This window comes from Lemur catta, chromosome 16, assembly GCF_020740605.2.
Source record: "Lemur catta isolate mLemCat1 chromosome 16, mLemCat1.pri, whole genome shotgun sequence".
NCBI classification, from domain to species: Eukaryota; Metazoa; Chordata; class Mammalia; order Primates; family Lemuridae; genus Lemur; species Lemur catta.
Window position 1 is genome coordinate 39,497,987 of NC_059143.1, and position 15,580 is coordinate 39,513,566.

The 15,580-nt window shown below is 36.7% G+C and overlaps 1 protein-coding gene across 1 annotated transcript in view; it reads right to left on the minus strand.

Moving 5' to 3' along the window:
- MBD2 (methyl-CpG binding domain protein 2) overlaps window positions 1-15,580 on the minus strand; it is a 62,592-nt gene that overhangs the window by 7,745 nt on the left and 39,267 nt on the right. The window contains exons 4-5 of the mRNA XM_045528015.1: window positions 1,610-1,700; window positions 347-524 (exon numbers count right to left, since the gene is read on the minus strand). Of these exons, the coding sequence (XP_045383971.1) occupies window positions 347-524; window positions 1,610-1,700 (269 nt within the window). The remainder of the gene's footprint in view (window positions 1-346; window positions 525-1,609; window positions 1,701-15,580) is intronic.

Genomic DNA, 15,580 nt, shown 5'->3' on the forward strand with positions numbered 1-15,580 from the left:
CATAAAAGGCATGACCAAGTGAAGGGCATTCTTTAGAGCAGAAAGTCAGAAACCCAAATTGCAAAAGACACTGCAGAAATGATGTGTCGGGAAGAGAACTGATCTGGTGCCTGTCCTTTGGACGTGACCATGGTGATACCCCTGACACGCAGCATTTATACCTCTTCCAACCATATATTTGTTATGAAGGTCTTTTATCACCTTCCATCAGTTTCTGAAAAGTTCTGTAAAAAAAATGGATAACTTTCGGGTTGATTCATAACTTACCAGATATGCCACTGAACCTAATGGGCAGCATAAAATTTACCCAAATGTAAAAACCAGTTTTCTGGTTAAGCTGACTTACCTGATATCTTCATCTGTGACAATGAAAGCTTTGCAGAGGGGTTGAGATGTGTTAAGCCAAACAGCGGGGTTCTTTTCCACAGCAGCAGAGACTTGCCCTGTGATTGGTGCAGAGCTTGTGTGCAAAGCACTGGCAACAGCAGATAAAAGGGTCTCATCGTTGCTACCTGGACCAACTCCTGCAATTAGAAATAAGTACTAGTTAAAGGAAACTTTCCCCAAGTACTAAACTTTTAAAACGTTGGCTGTATTTCCTCAAGCAAGGTCAATTATTTTAATGATGTAAGACCCTTGTAAAGCCACTATACTCTAGTATCCCTATTAATATATCCTTAGCGTCCTGGTATAGTTCCTCTTTGTAGCTTTTAACATTAATTTCCAGCGATATCTCAACACTTATCTTCTTTGTTTCAAGATTTCAAAGGAAAATCAGTGCAAGCTTGCTGTTCCTGCAGCTTCGACAGCTTTTTTCAAATCCCTAACAAAATATCCAGATTCAGAGAACTAATAACTACACACCTTGATCACTTACAGGAGAATGGCACCCTGGCCACATTCCATTGCATTGCTTGAAGTCTTACATTTGTTTAACTAGTTAAAGCAATAATTTCCAAGAACATAAAGCGATGAGACAATTGTCTAACCATGAATTATGAGGATTTTTGAGCAATCCGCAACGTATCAAGATTTAGAAGCCGAAGTTCTAATACTTGAAAAATAATGCTTCTCTAGAACCTAGAGAGTTATCATATGATACGACAGGTAGACCAGGGACTGGGTTCTCAACCCCACATCCCACTTGCTGCTGTTATTGGACCAAAGGGCATCTGTTCCCACTGCCACTCACAGCAGCAGTTTGTGGAGGGAGGGGGAGAAGGAGAGGTAAGAGGATGAGAGAAAGAGAAGTGCCAGGGCTAGATGTTGCTGAAAGCAGGAAGCTTGGGAAAGGCTATTACTCGTCTGCATTCAGTGCTAAAAGCAGCACATGGATTAATTTATGTGATGAACCTAACCTAAAGCCAAAATTTTTACACAGACAAAAATCAAGGTAATATAGTACACTGAAGCATCCCTGCAACATACAAGTTTTTCATGTACATTTTGCCTGGGTTTACTAAAACACAAGAGGTATGTCATCCAGCAAGGTATATGATCCCCAAAGCAAAGCCTAGTGTCAGTCATTGCTGAATCCACAGCATCTAAACAGTGCCTGGCACACAGCAGGTACTTAATAAATATCTGCTCAACTGTACTTAGATAATACCTTGAAGACCTTTAGGTAGTTCCATGGTTTTTATAATTTGTTCTGTTACATCTGATGCACTAAGTCCTTGTAGCCTCTTCTCCCAGAAAAGCTGTAAGGCAAAATATCACTGTTAATGGATACATTCTTGAAACAAGAAAGTAGCGCATCGATGCTGTTGAATAATGAAATTTAAATCATTTCAATAGTTTCCTATGATTTCCTCATTTTTCCTTATAAAATCCTAAATGATACTCCAAACATGAATTATTTCAATACATAATAATTCTCTTAGATGACATTAGTCAAAAAATGTTTTATGCAACCTATTTACTTATTACAGTACTATAGATTGTTATATGCTATATACTATATACAGTTTTTTATAAGGCATCTTCCAAAGAATATCATTTGAATTTCTTAGAGATTCATTTGGCACGAAATTTTAATGTTACAATTTATCAGGGAGAAGAAAACAAATTATATTATGTATTACCCTTTTATTCAATACCACTAGGGAAATAGCTACTCCACATATGGGATTTTTCCAAGCCACTGAAGTTTAGCTCTTTCATTTAAAAGGGAAAAGACCATTTTTTATGGAAACTTTTCTAAAATGTCTTAGATACCCACTTGATTTTTAAACTGGATGTTATAATCATGGGTGACTTTCTCCCCACTGCACAGGGTCCCCATGCCCACTCAGTGGCCCCAGGTCATCATTACGGGCATCAGTAAGTACACCAAGAGGCTCTTCTATGGTGGGGGTGACTTAGGCACACAACTGCCTATTCAAACACTAAATAGTCAAAGACAGTTGGGCTTTTATATTTTACATACTTTACATACTTCATTCTCTCTCCTCATTTGCTATTATTCATCCATTCAACCTATTTTTACTGAGCTCCTACTAGGTGCTGTGCTTGCCCTGCAGATACAACAGTCGATAAGAGAGACACTGCCCTTGTCCTCAAGCCTCATCTCTTTTCCAGTCTGCTTCATATTTACTGCGGCCAGAAAAACAGATAAGGGGATTCTATAGGACTCTGTAAATCTGCCCTTAATCCTGGATCCGAGGGCCTGTCACACACAGTTGGTACTGAAAACACACTGTGTGAATGACTGCAAATGGGAGCAACTGGATGGGGTGTGAGGCTCTGGGGGACACATGGCCCATGTGGAAACCCCAGCTCCAACACCCTCCAGATGTAGGACCTTGGAAAAGCTCTAGAACCTCTTCCGAACCTTCGATTTCCTGTTCTGTAAATGAGCCAGCACTGGCTATCACACAAGGTTACTGTGGGGATTAATAAGGCCATATATGTAAAGCACTCATTATACAGTAGGCATAACGTTCACTGTATTTATTTTTATTTATTTATTTATTTTTTTACTGTATTTATTTTTAGAAAATCTTGGCCACTCCAGAGGCATTGGGGGCATTCTGATTTCTGGATATATGTGGAGTATCAGATAATTACCCTCTAGACAAATGAGAAGATACAATTAGTATCATCCTATTTATGACAGAAGAGTAATATGCTGGATTTATAATAACCTCAATGCTAGCACAGACCTTTAGTATATGGTAACATCTCCTTACATCTCCCTCCCTACAAATCATATTATCAGTAGAATATGTGGTCAATATAAACATGTCAACAATAAGAATACATGAGTACATTAATCATCATGGATGAAGAGTGGTTAGGTAAAAGTAATAATTGATCAATGTGACCAATGTCCCAAGAAACCCTGCCTGCTTTCTATCTACTCTGTGGTAGAATAATATCATCTGTGTTTTGAATATCACAGCTATAGAAAAAAATAAGGAAAACCAAACCCAGTTAAATTTCTAATGAGAAAGTATCTAGGGGAAATCAGTGAGCATGAGATTACTAAGTGCTTTTATAATTAAATTGTATCTAAATGTATACACAAATAATTAATTATATTTAATTATAAAAGCACTTACTAATCTCATACTCACTGATTTGTAAAAATAAATCAATATAACCAAAAAATAAAAGCATGGGAATTATGGACATATACAATTGCTAATATTTTACATCAAAAAATTCCAATTCCAGATATTAAAAGATAATTTTTTTAGATTCTGTCATTTTTAATTCTTAACTTTTAAATTTGTCAATAAGAAAGAAAACATTACAATAATTTAGAAAGAAAAATTCAATAAATCTTGGATTGAACACAAGTGTCTGTGTCTAGGTTACATCACGTCCTGGTACCCCCATATATCATCCGATAGCCCTCAACTGCAGCTGAAGTTACAATCTGATATGCACAGATGCCCTCTGTATAAGAGAGGATATAAGAAACCTAGAGTTTGCACCTATTCTTTTGATGGTAAAACACCATCTTCAGAGGTCAGGTGCAGAAAAAATAAAACGCTTATGCCTTGACAATGGACATATATATATTCACGTATGCCTGTGTGTATGTTTGTACCCGCCCCCCATCCAGGGCAGAAAGGGAGAGTAGGAAAGGTCAGAGAAGGAAAGGAGGCTAGTTTGAGAAAAGAAACATGTAAGTGGTCAAGGTTACTTCCTCTACATCCCTTCCACCACTCACTCAAAGCTAACATAAGCTCACCTAATTTCACTGAGAACAAGAGTCCTCATGAGATAAATGTCTCTGTTTATATCTCAGTATGTTCCTAACTCACCTTGTTTGTATCTCCACCTTCTAAAATTCTTCCCTGTTTTATTTGTTGGGGGAGGGGGGAATGAGGGTTCTTTGCATTTTAAAATACATTTTAAATGTGATACAGCTGGCATTATGCAAAGTGAAAGAAGCCAGTCTTTTCTATTCTGTGTGATTCCATTGCTATGACACCCTGAAAAGGCGAAGCTATCATATCGGGATGGTTGCCAGGGACTGGGGTGGAGAGGGGGGCTCTGGTGACAAAGGGTCAGCATGAAGGATTTCTTTGGGGTGCTGCAATTGTACCCTCTGGTTTTTAATACACTCAAACTTTATTCAGTTGATACAATGACCATTTTCTTGTTCTTTCCAAGCCAGTTCCTCAAGGAATGATCAATATGCACTGTCTCCCTTCCCCGAGCCCATTGCAACTTTATTACCCCATCCCCCCTTCAATCCAACTTTCACTAAATCTGCTATAATAGTCAGCTCCTCTCACCCAATTCCATGATTTTTTCTCATTACCTTTGACCACCTTTTAGCCCTCCATGCTTGGGAGGGAGCAGAGGAGGGAGAGGTCTTCTTCTGCCTAAGTTTAAACTGTCCTGATCTACTCGTTTATGAGCTCCCGGTTTTTCCGGGGTGATTGTGTTCACCTGGAGTTCTCCCCAATGCATTACCTTAGAAGTTTAAAGACAGTAACAGTCAAGAGATGAGTCTCTCTAGATTTATAAGAAGCTCCCCTCTGTGGCAGCTACCTAGTATCTTCAACCATGCTTCATAAACACGACAGCTGTCATAAATCCTAACCCACCCACTGAAAATCTGATTTCACCTGCCAAATCCAACTGTTTTCTCAGCTTACTCCTGCTGCCTGGTGTGAGGCCAAATAATCAATAAATATAATACTTACAAGGGACAGTGATTTAATATTTAGAGAAACTCCAAAAATGTGCTATCCCCTTCAGTTAGTACAGCCCTCTCTAATTCCCACTAACCAGACCCAGGTGCCTCTAATATCTTATTGTTTTTGTCACCTTCCAGGGTATTAGAAAATTCGGTAGCTCCACATGTGCATGAGCTTATAATGCCAATGGCCTGGGCAATGTTCTATGGAAGCAACCAGATGACCGAGGGAGAAGCACAGGATGGAATTAAAAGTCATCCAAAAACCATGAAGTGCCTAAAATGCTGGTGACCGGGCAGTGGATCTTAGGAGAAATCATCTTACTAGTCACTGGAGTTCGTCTCTCCACCGTTTCTCCTCATGGTCCTCTGCACTTAGTAAGTACATCCAGGACATGAACGGAAGCACAGCAGCATCTACTTTATCTTAGTGACCTAGAGGACAGGCGTGATGGTGTGTGACAACAGCTGCTTTTTTAGCAAGATCAATGATCCAACCCATTTACTGAAAGTAAAATTAACCCGGAATACAAGTTTAGTGTTTTCTTTTCTTAATTGCTGTGGATTTAACTTGAGCTTTGGGGGAATTTGTTCAAGAAGATCCAGAGAGGAGGAAGAGGGAGACACAGGCATTGCAAACAATTCCTCACAACCACACACAAACATAAACCCCGCTTCTGATGATCTGGAAACTGAGGCTGATAATGTTTATTATTATCTTTTATCACCCTGAGCTTATTAATCTGTATTCTGAAGAGGTTTGTGCTCTTTGGGGAAAATCAAAAGAGACTGGCTTGTTAGGAAAAAGTAATTAGAGGATCAATAATTTTCAACAAATATTCTTTGAGTGTCCATTACATGCCAGGCATCTTGCTGGGCACTAGGGACAGTTGGCAGGATACTGGACGATCACTGCGTTCAAGGAGCTTACTTACTTTTTGATGGAAAACAAGCAAAACTCTACAAGGCAGACTGCAAGAACTGTGACAGTGAAGACACAAAATTAACTCCAATTTGGGAGAATCTGGGACAGCTTCTAGGAAGAGGCAGCTCTTGAAAAATGTGTAAGAATTCTATAGGCATATAGAATACGAAAGACTATTCCAATCCAAGGAAATAGCTTAAGCAAAGGCAAGGAGGTGACACAGAGAGTACGGGCCAGTGTTTCTAAATGATTTCATAAAGAACAATAACCAAGGTGGCTTATTTTAAATGTATATTCCAAGGCCTCATCCCCAGAGGTTCTGTTCGGTAGGTCTGGGGTTAGGGAGCTAATTTTACTTTATTCTTTTACAAGTGCCTTACGTGATTCTGTTGCAGGCTCAAGGATCTCAGTATGAGAAAGACTGGTTTGGTTTGTGTTGAGAGAATGGTAGTGTACATTCCTTCCCAGATTTTCAGCTGGGGATTTCTCACTACTGCAATTATCTTAAAATTCTTCCCCTTCCTCCTCTTATCCAAGCCACACTGCCTCTCACCTGGGCACCAGGTTAGTTAGGAGTACTTTGGTAAGCAGTTCTGGCTGCATAATTTTCAGGGCCCAGAATAAAATAAAAACGTGAGGCCCCTTGTTCAAAAAATATTAAGAATGTCAAGGAAACAACAGCAGAGCATTAAGCCAGGCAGGGGCCTTTCCTTCAGAGTCAGGGGCTCTCATTAGCTCCCGGCCCTGTGCAACTGCACAGGTCATGTGTCCACAAAGCTGGCGTTGGTGGCAAGTCTACTGCAGAGGTAGAAAGAAGGAGAGAAGACTAGAGAAAGGAGACCCCTATGCTATATGCAGCAGTACTTGGGCAAATGTTGTCATGTAAACTCATCCTGTGAATTTCTTAAAAGGAGGAGGACAGCAGAAAACAGTTCTGGCTGGATCTATGCAATACAGAGGAACCTTCCCTTAACTCCTCATTAAAATAACCCAAGGACTTTCCATCCCTGTCATTCCTCATCAGGAGGAGCAGGATCACTGCCAGGGCCCCCACAGCGGAACAGTAGGGGTAAGGGAGGAGGAAAGCCCAGGGAGGGAGGAGACCACCAAGGGAGGAAAGGACTGAAGCCTGGAAAAGGATCAGAACTTTGTTCTATTTAAAGCCCAGTGAATAACATGGATAGCTTTTAATTAAAATTTCCTGAAACTGTAATTTTCTTGTTATTTTTAGTCCATGTTGTGATGATAGTGATGCCCTTAGAAAAACCTCAAAAGGCCTCTGAGCTTGTTTCAAGAACAGAAAGTAAGAGAGAATCAGGGAACACAGACGACATTTCTGTACTGCAGTGAATCAAGGAGGGAAAAAACACCCCTAACCAGTAGCAAGGGGCTGGAGCAGAATTTCTCAGTCGTAACATCTCTTGACATTTTGGGGTAGACGTTTAGTAGCATGTTTGGTCTATACCCACTAGATGTCAGTAGAATCACCCCAGTTGTGACAACGAAACTATATCTCTGGACATTGCCAAATGTCCCTGGGACGGGGGAGGAGGTAGAGGGGAAGGAAAATCGGGTCTAGCTGAGAACCACTGTTCCAGAGAAAGAGAAAGAGGACAGGAAGACAGGAGGGTTATAACAGCAGGGGCAGGAAGGGCATCCTTCCACTCCATATGCCATCACTGCAACCAGCTCCTCTCAATTTTCAAGTCTCTATCTCAGCTCCTCATTCCTGGGCCTTAGAAGAAACACTAAGTGGCTTGGAGCTGGGAGCCTCTGTTTTCACCGCCAGACAGTGAGGAAGTGGTGAGGCACCCAGGCATTCTGGTGAATAGCATAAAGCACAAGTGGGAGAAATACGTCTTACCTTGGAAACTGAAAGTCAATGTATTTGCTGATAGAAACATAATTCTAAACAATAATTATTTTTAATAATTCACATATACTTTAGATTAGATAGTCATTTATATGTGGGTCTGAGATGATAGTATCGTTTTTTATTGGAAGCTGTAAAGTTTCAAATAACTGAAACATGAAATGTTATATCACAACTCATAGATTAGAAAGCATCTGCACGTATATATTTTAGAAGGAGCTCTGCTACGTACCACAGGATCAGGGATCACATGCAAATCTGTCCCTGACTACCGAGAAAGGCACGGCTCCATTCAGAATGACTTTAGGTGTTCAAGTATAGGCACAAGAGCAAAATACAACAGACAGGTTGATTTTGAACATGTGCATTTCCATAAATTCTCAGGATGTAGCAATCAGTAGGCCTGGCTAATTCTAACACAAAATTCAGAGAAAAAGCATCTCACCAAACTGAATCATAGGAAAACTTAAAACATATTTCAGCTATCATATAGTGTCTAAAAATGCATCTTCCCTTTTGAAGTTATAATCTCCATTAAAGCAAAATTAAACTGAGCAAACAGAAACATGCTAAATTTCAATAATAAAACTAAAGTTCATCTAAAACTCCTATATACCCGAACCCTATTTCTTACTGTTTAAACACTATAAGCTGAATACCAGCCCCCAAGGCAAGAAGCCTGTAAGAATTGACTCTACAGCAAACCAGAAAAGCCAGAGCCTAAGCCTAAAGGTCCTGAGCCCCGATAAATATCAACTTTTCCCCCCAGCTTTCCTCTCGTCTCAGAGAAGCCAGTACCCGCTGCCTTTCTAGGGTCCGCCTGCACCTGTGCTCACATCGCCTCCTGCCTCCTCCCGATCCTGCCCATCAATTTGCCCAACTCCTCGCATTTCCCATCTTGCCCCTTCCTCTCCTTGGGCTTCTCCCCTTGCAGTGACAAATACACTTGAATACAGACACCATGAACGTCCATATTCACACTGCTTCCCCTTCAACCCGTCTCCATCTTCCTCCTCCTACTAGTAGAGAAACCTTCTAATTTCCTCACTTTCCATTCAGTGTTTTCCTTCTAATCCAGGCTCTGTCCCTATTACTATACTAACACTGACCTTGCTCAAGTTCACAGTAACCTTCTAATTATCAAATCAAACTCTTAACTCAAGTCCCCTCTGCCATACTTCAATGTTGCATTCACCTGCTGTCAGAAGACTTAGGAAAGTCTGCCTTTCATGATGGTTCTGTATGTTTCTGTATTCTCTGCTGCTGTTAGGCAAGAAACTTAAATGTCTAACATTCATTGTCAAAGAATTAAGACTATAAGCAATTTTTCTTTTTCCTAATAGAAAATATTTAAAACACATAAGATATGTGATATACTTTGGAAAGTACATGAGGACAAAAATATTAATACTTGTAAAACAGAAGGAGCAAAAATTACCATAATTATTACAACTATTATGTACTCATAATAATTAAAAAGAAAAAAGGGGGAAAAAAGGAAAAAAAATCTCACCATTTTAAGAGTTTTAATCTTCACAGTCTTTGTCTGTCAAGAGCATGATGCTAGACACATAGTTGGCACTCAAATGTCTGTGGGATGAACTTATGGCTAAGTAGGGGGAGTACAGGATCACAGACCACTAGTTTGTCAGCTAAATGCTTTAGTCCTGGCTGAATCACTAAATAGACGTTCAGTCTTAGGCAAATCACTTAATCTCTCTGTATGTATTTCCACTAGTAAACCAGAAATGCTAATAACGGTCATATCTATCTCAGAATGTTATCAAAACACTAATAAAATATGAGAAAGTTCTTTGAAAATGCAAATTTTTTATCAAATTGCTCAGAATTTTTTCTAATGTTAGGATTTCATAAATTCAATGAATGTCTTATTCACTTTCATAAGGCATTTACTAAATCTAATCAAAGAATAAAGAATCCTGTTATGTAATTGTAGACTACAGCAAAAGCCAGAAAATATGCACTTTACGTTCACAGACTCTTAAAAAGCTAAATATACAAGATACAGGGTTAGGGCTACAGAGATAACAGCATTTCCTGCCCAGAAGAAATTCACACTGTCCAGTTTACAAACTGCTCTATCTCAAATCAACCCCATATAATGTCTGAGTTGTCTAGCTATGATCAGCAACAACAATTTAACTTAAATACCATGGCCTGCAAACATTAAAGGTCAAGCATGAGTTACCCCCTTTTCCTGTCAGGGTGGCCTAGGAAGAGAGGGCTAGATAATGACTTGAAAATTATTACATAAACCAAGGCAAAGCTTGCTTCATGTTGCTGTGCAAACTACAACGTGATCTCTTAAGGCAAAAGATAACAATTTGGGCTAAAGCAACAAAGCAAAAGGCAAAAATTAGGGTTGATGAAGATGGAGGTGCAGTAACCATCTGCTGTAGTTATTTTTCAAAATTTTGCCATGAATACTCTCTAACATACACATAATGGGCATACAAAACTTGTCAAATGCCTGAAAAGGTATAATTTTCCTAAGATGACTATTGTATGAGTATCATTTATGGTACCTAAATTTTTCATGTGCTACACCCAACAGAAAAAGCTATAGTAATTTTCTTATTGATACATCAGTTCATAGAGGGACTTAGGTATGCCTCTTCACTATTTTTCACGTATTTGTCACATGTCACCATACTTGGAATTATTTGTTCAGTGTTGGTTTTCCTTAATAGATTGAAAGTTTTATGAGGACTGGGTACATGTCTGACTTTTGTTTATACTGCATCTGTAATATAATCAACAATATATGCTGCCAAATAAATGAATTAATGATTTCAAAACCCATGCAATTGCAGGAACTTTCATCTCTAATATATAAAAATCTATCATTAGTTGTTTATCAGAAGAGATGCCCTTCAGAAAAGCTTTCTTGAAACTAATTTCAATAGTGTAAATTAATTTCTAATTTTTTATAGTCAGATACTAATAGACACTATTTCCTTTTTAATACCAGTAAATCAAGAAATAGAAGTAGATATGCACTATTTAAAATATGTTATTAAGCAACTACTAGAATTAAAATCAAGTTATAAATCCTCAAAATTATCAGAAGTATGAACTTAAATGGAAAAACCCAGACCACAGAAAATAGAAATACCAGAAACTGACAACAAATATTAAAAACAGTATATAATAAACACAATGATAGAATTAAGACCAAACATATCTGTAATGGCAATAAATGTAATGGTAAATTCACCAATTTAAAAAAATGACCTTCAGATCAGATTTTTAAAAAAACAAAACTCAACTGCATGTTTTATGCAACTATCTAAAAATAAAGAGACTCAGAAGCTGAAACTAAAAAGAAAATGCAAAGAAATAGCAAGCAAATATAAACATTAAAAAATCCCAATATTACTGTAAGATTATTTCAAGGCAACAAGTGTCAAAAAAGACAAAGCATAACCCATTAGAATGAAATAACTTCTATAAAATAAATGTTTTCATCAATAAATTTGATAGAGTTGGAGTTTGACGTTCCTTGAGGAAAAGCTCATATATTGACTGAATTCAAAACTTGTGAGGAAAGGTCTCCCTGATACCTCACTCCATCTTTCATTTAGATACTACCAATACCAGAGAAAAGAGGATATCACAATAAATACTATAAACATTTAAAATACTGTTAGAAAATATATAAACAACCTTATACCACTAAATTTGAAAATTATGAAAGGCACAAATTCCTAGAAAAACACATTATAAAAAACTGGTATAAGAAGAAATAGAAAATATGAATATTCATCCATGTATCTATTTAAAACACTGAATCTGCAATTTAAAACTTTCCCATACAAAAATTAGGCTGAGATGCCTTCCCAATTTATTCTTCCAAAGATGTAAAACAAAAGAAAACAAAACAAAAAACCAGTTTTACAGAAACTCTTCCAGGGAATATAAAAAGAGGGATCACTGCCCAGCTCATTTTGCAAGGCCAGCAAAATCTTGATATTAGAGCTTAAGAAGAAAATTACAAGAAAAGGAAAATGCAAGTCAATCTTGATCATGAATATAAATGCAAAATATTTTAAACCAAATCAGTAAATCTAAACAGTGATAAAAATGATAATATATCATGACCACAGTGGGCTTGATCCAGGAATTCAAGGTCTATTTAACATTCAAAAAAATCAAGTGTGAAATTCATCACATACCAGTCACCATACTTCATTATATTAACAAAATAGAGAAAAAATTATTTGATCATTTAACTAGGTAGAGAAAAAGAATTAAACAGAATTCAATATTCTCTCATGAAAAATATTTTTAGTGCAATAGGAGCAGAAATGAATTTCCTTAATCTGACAAAGGATATTTATAAAAAACTTACAGCAAGCATCACATTTAATGAAGAAACATTAAAAATGTTCCCTGGGGTCATGAATGAGACTAGAATATCTGTTATCATCAATTCTATTCCAGATTTATATTGGAAGTCCTAGCTAGTAAAATAAGACAAAGAAAAAAAACCAAAGGTTTAAGGATCAATAAGGAAGAACTGAAACTCTCATGGGCAGATGACATGTTTGTTCATGTATAAAGTCCAACAGAACCACAGATGATTTAATAACAAATTTAGGAAGATAACTGAATATAGAGTCAATATACAAAATCAGTTTATTTCTAATATTAGCAACAATTAGAAAATAAAAATTTTGTAAATACTATTTACAGTAGCATCAAAAACCATCAAACATCTCAGGATCAAATAAAGATATATAAGATCACTAGACTGAAAACTATAAAACCTTAATGGAAGGATGGATATATAAGATTTAGAGATTATAAGAATTAATCTTATAAAAATACCAATTCTCATTGATCTACAGATTTAAATCCTAGCAGGTTTTGGAGAAAATCAGGCAAGCTAAAGTATACATGGAAATGCACACAGCCAAAAATAACAAGATAAACCAGAATAACAAAGCTTCAAAACCTAGACTACTAAATATCAAGACTTTTTTATAAAGCTACAGAAATTAAAACAGTGTAGTATTAGGAAAGAATAAGCAAATAGACCCATAGAATAGAACAGATAGAAACACATTCACATGTACAAACAGATCAGAGGAATAGAACAGGGAGTCCAAATATTGACTTTCACACTTATAAGCATTTCATTTATGACAAAGGTGACAATGGAGAGTAATGGAAAAAGAATGGTCTTTTCAACCATCGGTGCTGGGTCAGGTGGATATCCATATGGGAGAAAAATAAATCCAGTTCACATCATACACAAAAGTCAATTTCAGAGGGACTGTAGATCTAAATGCAAAATAAAGCTTTTAAAAGATGACATAAGGGAATATATTGATAACCTTGCAGTAAGCAAAAATTTCTTAAACATGCCACAGAAACATAAAGGAAGATAGTGATAAATTATGCTCATTGAAGTCTGACTGCAGAAAAGTGTAAAGAACATAAGCATACGGCCCATTGAAGTTTCACAAAGTAAATACACTCAGGTAACTGCCTCCCAGATCAAGAAACAGAATATTGTTAGCACCCCAGGAGCACCACACCCTCCCAGTTTCTATCCCAACTCTAGACTTTCTTAGAATTATAAACTTATATTTCTCAAAAAACAACATTAAGGGAATAAAAATATAAGCCACAAGTTTGGAGAAAATATTAGGACTCATATCTAAAATATATAAAGAACTTCCACTAGTCAAGAAAAAGACAAACAACCTAATAGAACAATACATGAAAGACTTAAACAGGCATTTCATAAAAATATATAGCCAATAAACATATAAACAGTGCTCAGTATTACTAGTTACCAAGGAAAGGCAATTTAAAACCATAATAAAATACCCCTAAACACATATCAGAATGTTTAACATTTTAAAGACTGAAATATTAAGTATTGACAGGGATTTGCAGCAACTGTATACTGTTAGTAGAGGTGTCATTTTGTATAACCACTTTAGAAAACTACGTCTTAGTATCCAATAAAGCTGAACAGAGGCATACTCTATGACTCAGCAATTCTACTTGTAGGTATAAACCCACAACTAAAAACATGTGCTAGAATGTTCACTGAAGCAATAATTTAACAGCCAACAAGAAAAACAGAACCCAAAATAAACAAGCAAAAAAAAAAAAAAACAGTCAATGCAGAGAGCAAGAAAAAACCCTAACATTAAACACATAAAAAACATCCCTGTAATTAATATACTCAGAGTTAAGAGTAGAGGTTGCATCCATGAAACAAAAACAGCATAACTTTATATACAAAGGCCAAGAAAGAACTGCTGGAAATTCAAAATATGATCACCAAAATAAAAAGTTTGAAGAAGGACTAGAAATTGAAAATCAAGAAAAAAATCCCAGAAAATAAAACAAAAGCAATAATATGGAAAATACAAAAACAGAGATAAGAAAATTAGAGGAAAATTCTAAGATGACTAATATCCAGTTTACACAAAGAAAGAATGGAAAGTTAGGTGGGTTCAGGAGAGAAGGGAATTATAAAAGAAACAACACAAGAAAATTTCCTTAAAAAGGACAGGAATCATCTCTAGATCACCTACCGAGTGCCTAGACAGTGAACGAAAAAGACCTTCATGGGACATACTAGTGAATTTTTAAAAATCATAAATATACTAAACATTTTCAGAGAGTGGGGGCGGGGGGTGGGGAGGCCATAAAAGAAGAGAGATTCAGCATGGCATTGGACCAAGAAGGTAGAGGAGAATGAAGCAATGCCTTCAAAACTCTACGGAAAACAATTTTCAGTCTAGGCTCCTATACCTGGACAAACTTGATTGTGTCTAGGTGAAATAAAATTATTTGTAATGTACATGTTCTCAAAAACTTTGCCTCCTCTTATATTCTATTAAAAAGCTACTCGAGGATGTGTTATCAACTGAGGAAGTATTATGACAAAGGAAGACAGAAATCCAGAAAACAAATTCCAACACAGAAGCACAGCAAAGGAAAGGAAGTCTGAGCTACAGCTGCTTATTGAGACCAGAGAACTAATCCAGACTGCAGTGGGATCAAAGATGACTCCAGGAAAAACACAAGAAGGAATCCCATAGATTTCAGCATAAGGAAAATATTATTGATGGGTATGTGGCAGAAAATGTTAAAGCATGAGGAAATATTAGCTATAATTATATAGAAAACCTAGCACATAATTATTAAGATTAAAAACAACAAGGAATTACAAGAGAAAGGAGTGGTAATGGTAGGACATTATTTGTCCTGTCCAGCAATGTTTTCAATCTTAATAAATGCAAACCCTATTTCACCTATTTAACTAAACACTGCTACAATTATGTTGGGAGCATGAGAGCAGAGAGAGAAAACTATACTCATCTACCACTGGGGGAAGTCAAGAAAGAATACCTAAAATTAACAAAGATTTAGCCTAATAAGCATATTAATTAGAAATATGAAGGTAATTATAAAGGGAAATGACAAGAATTAAGAATAAATTCTTCTAGGAATGAGACCAGAAGACTTAAAGAGCTGGAGTAGTAAAGTATTTTTGAAAAATATGTTTTTTTAACACTCTCTTCTTTTTCATTTATATTCCTATGTCACTTACAGACATACGAAATTTTCAAAAAAT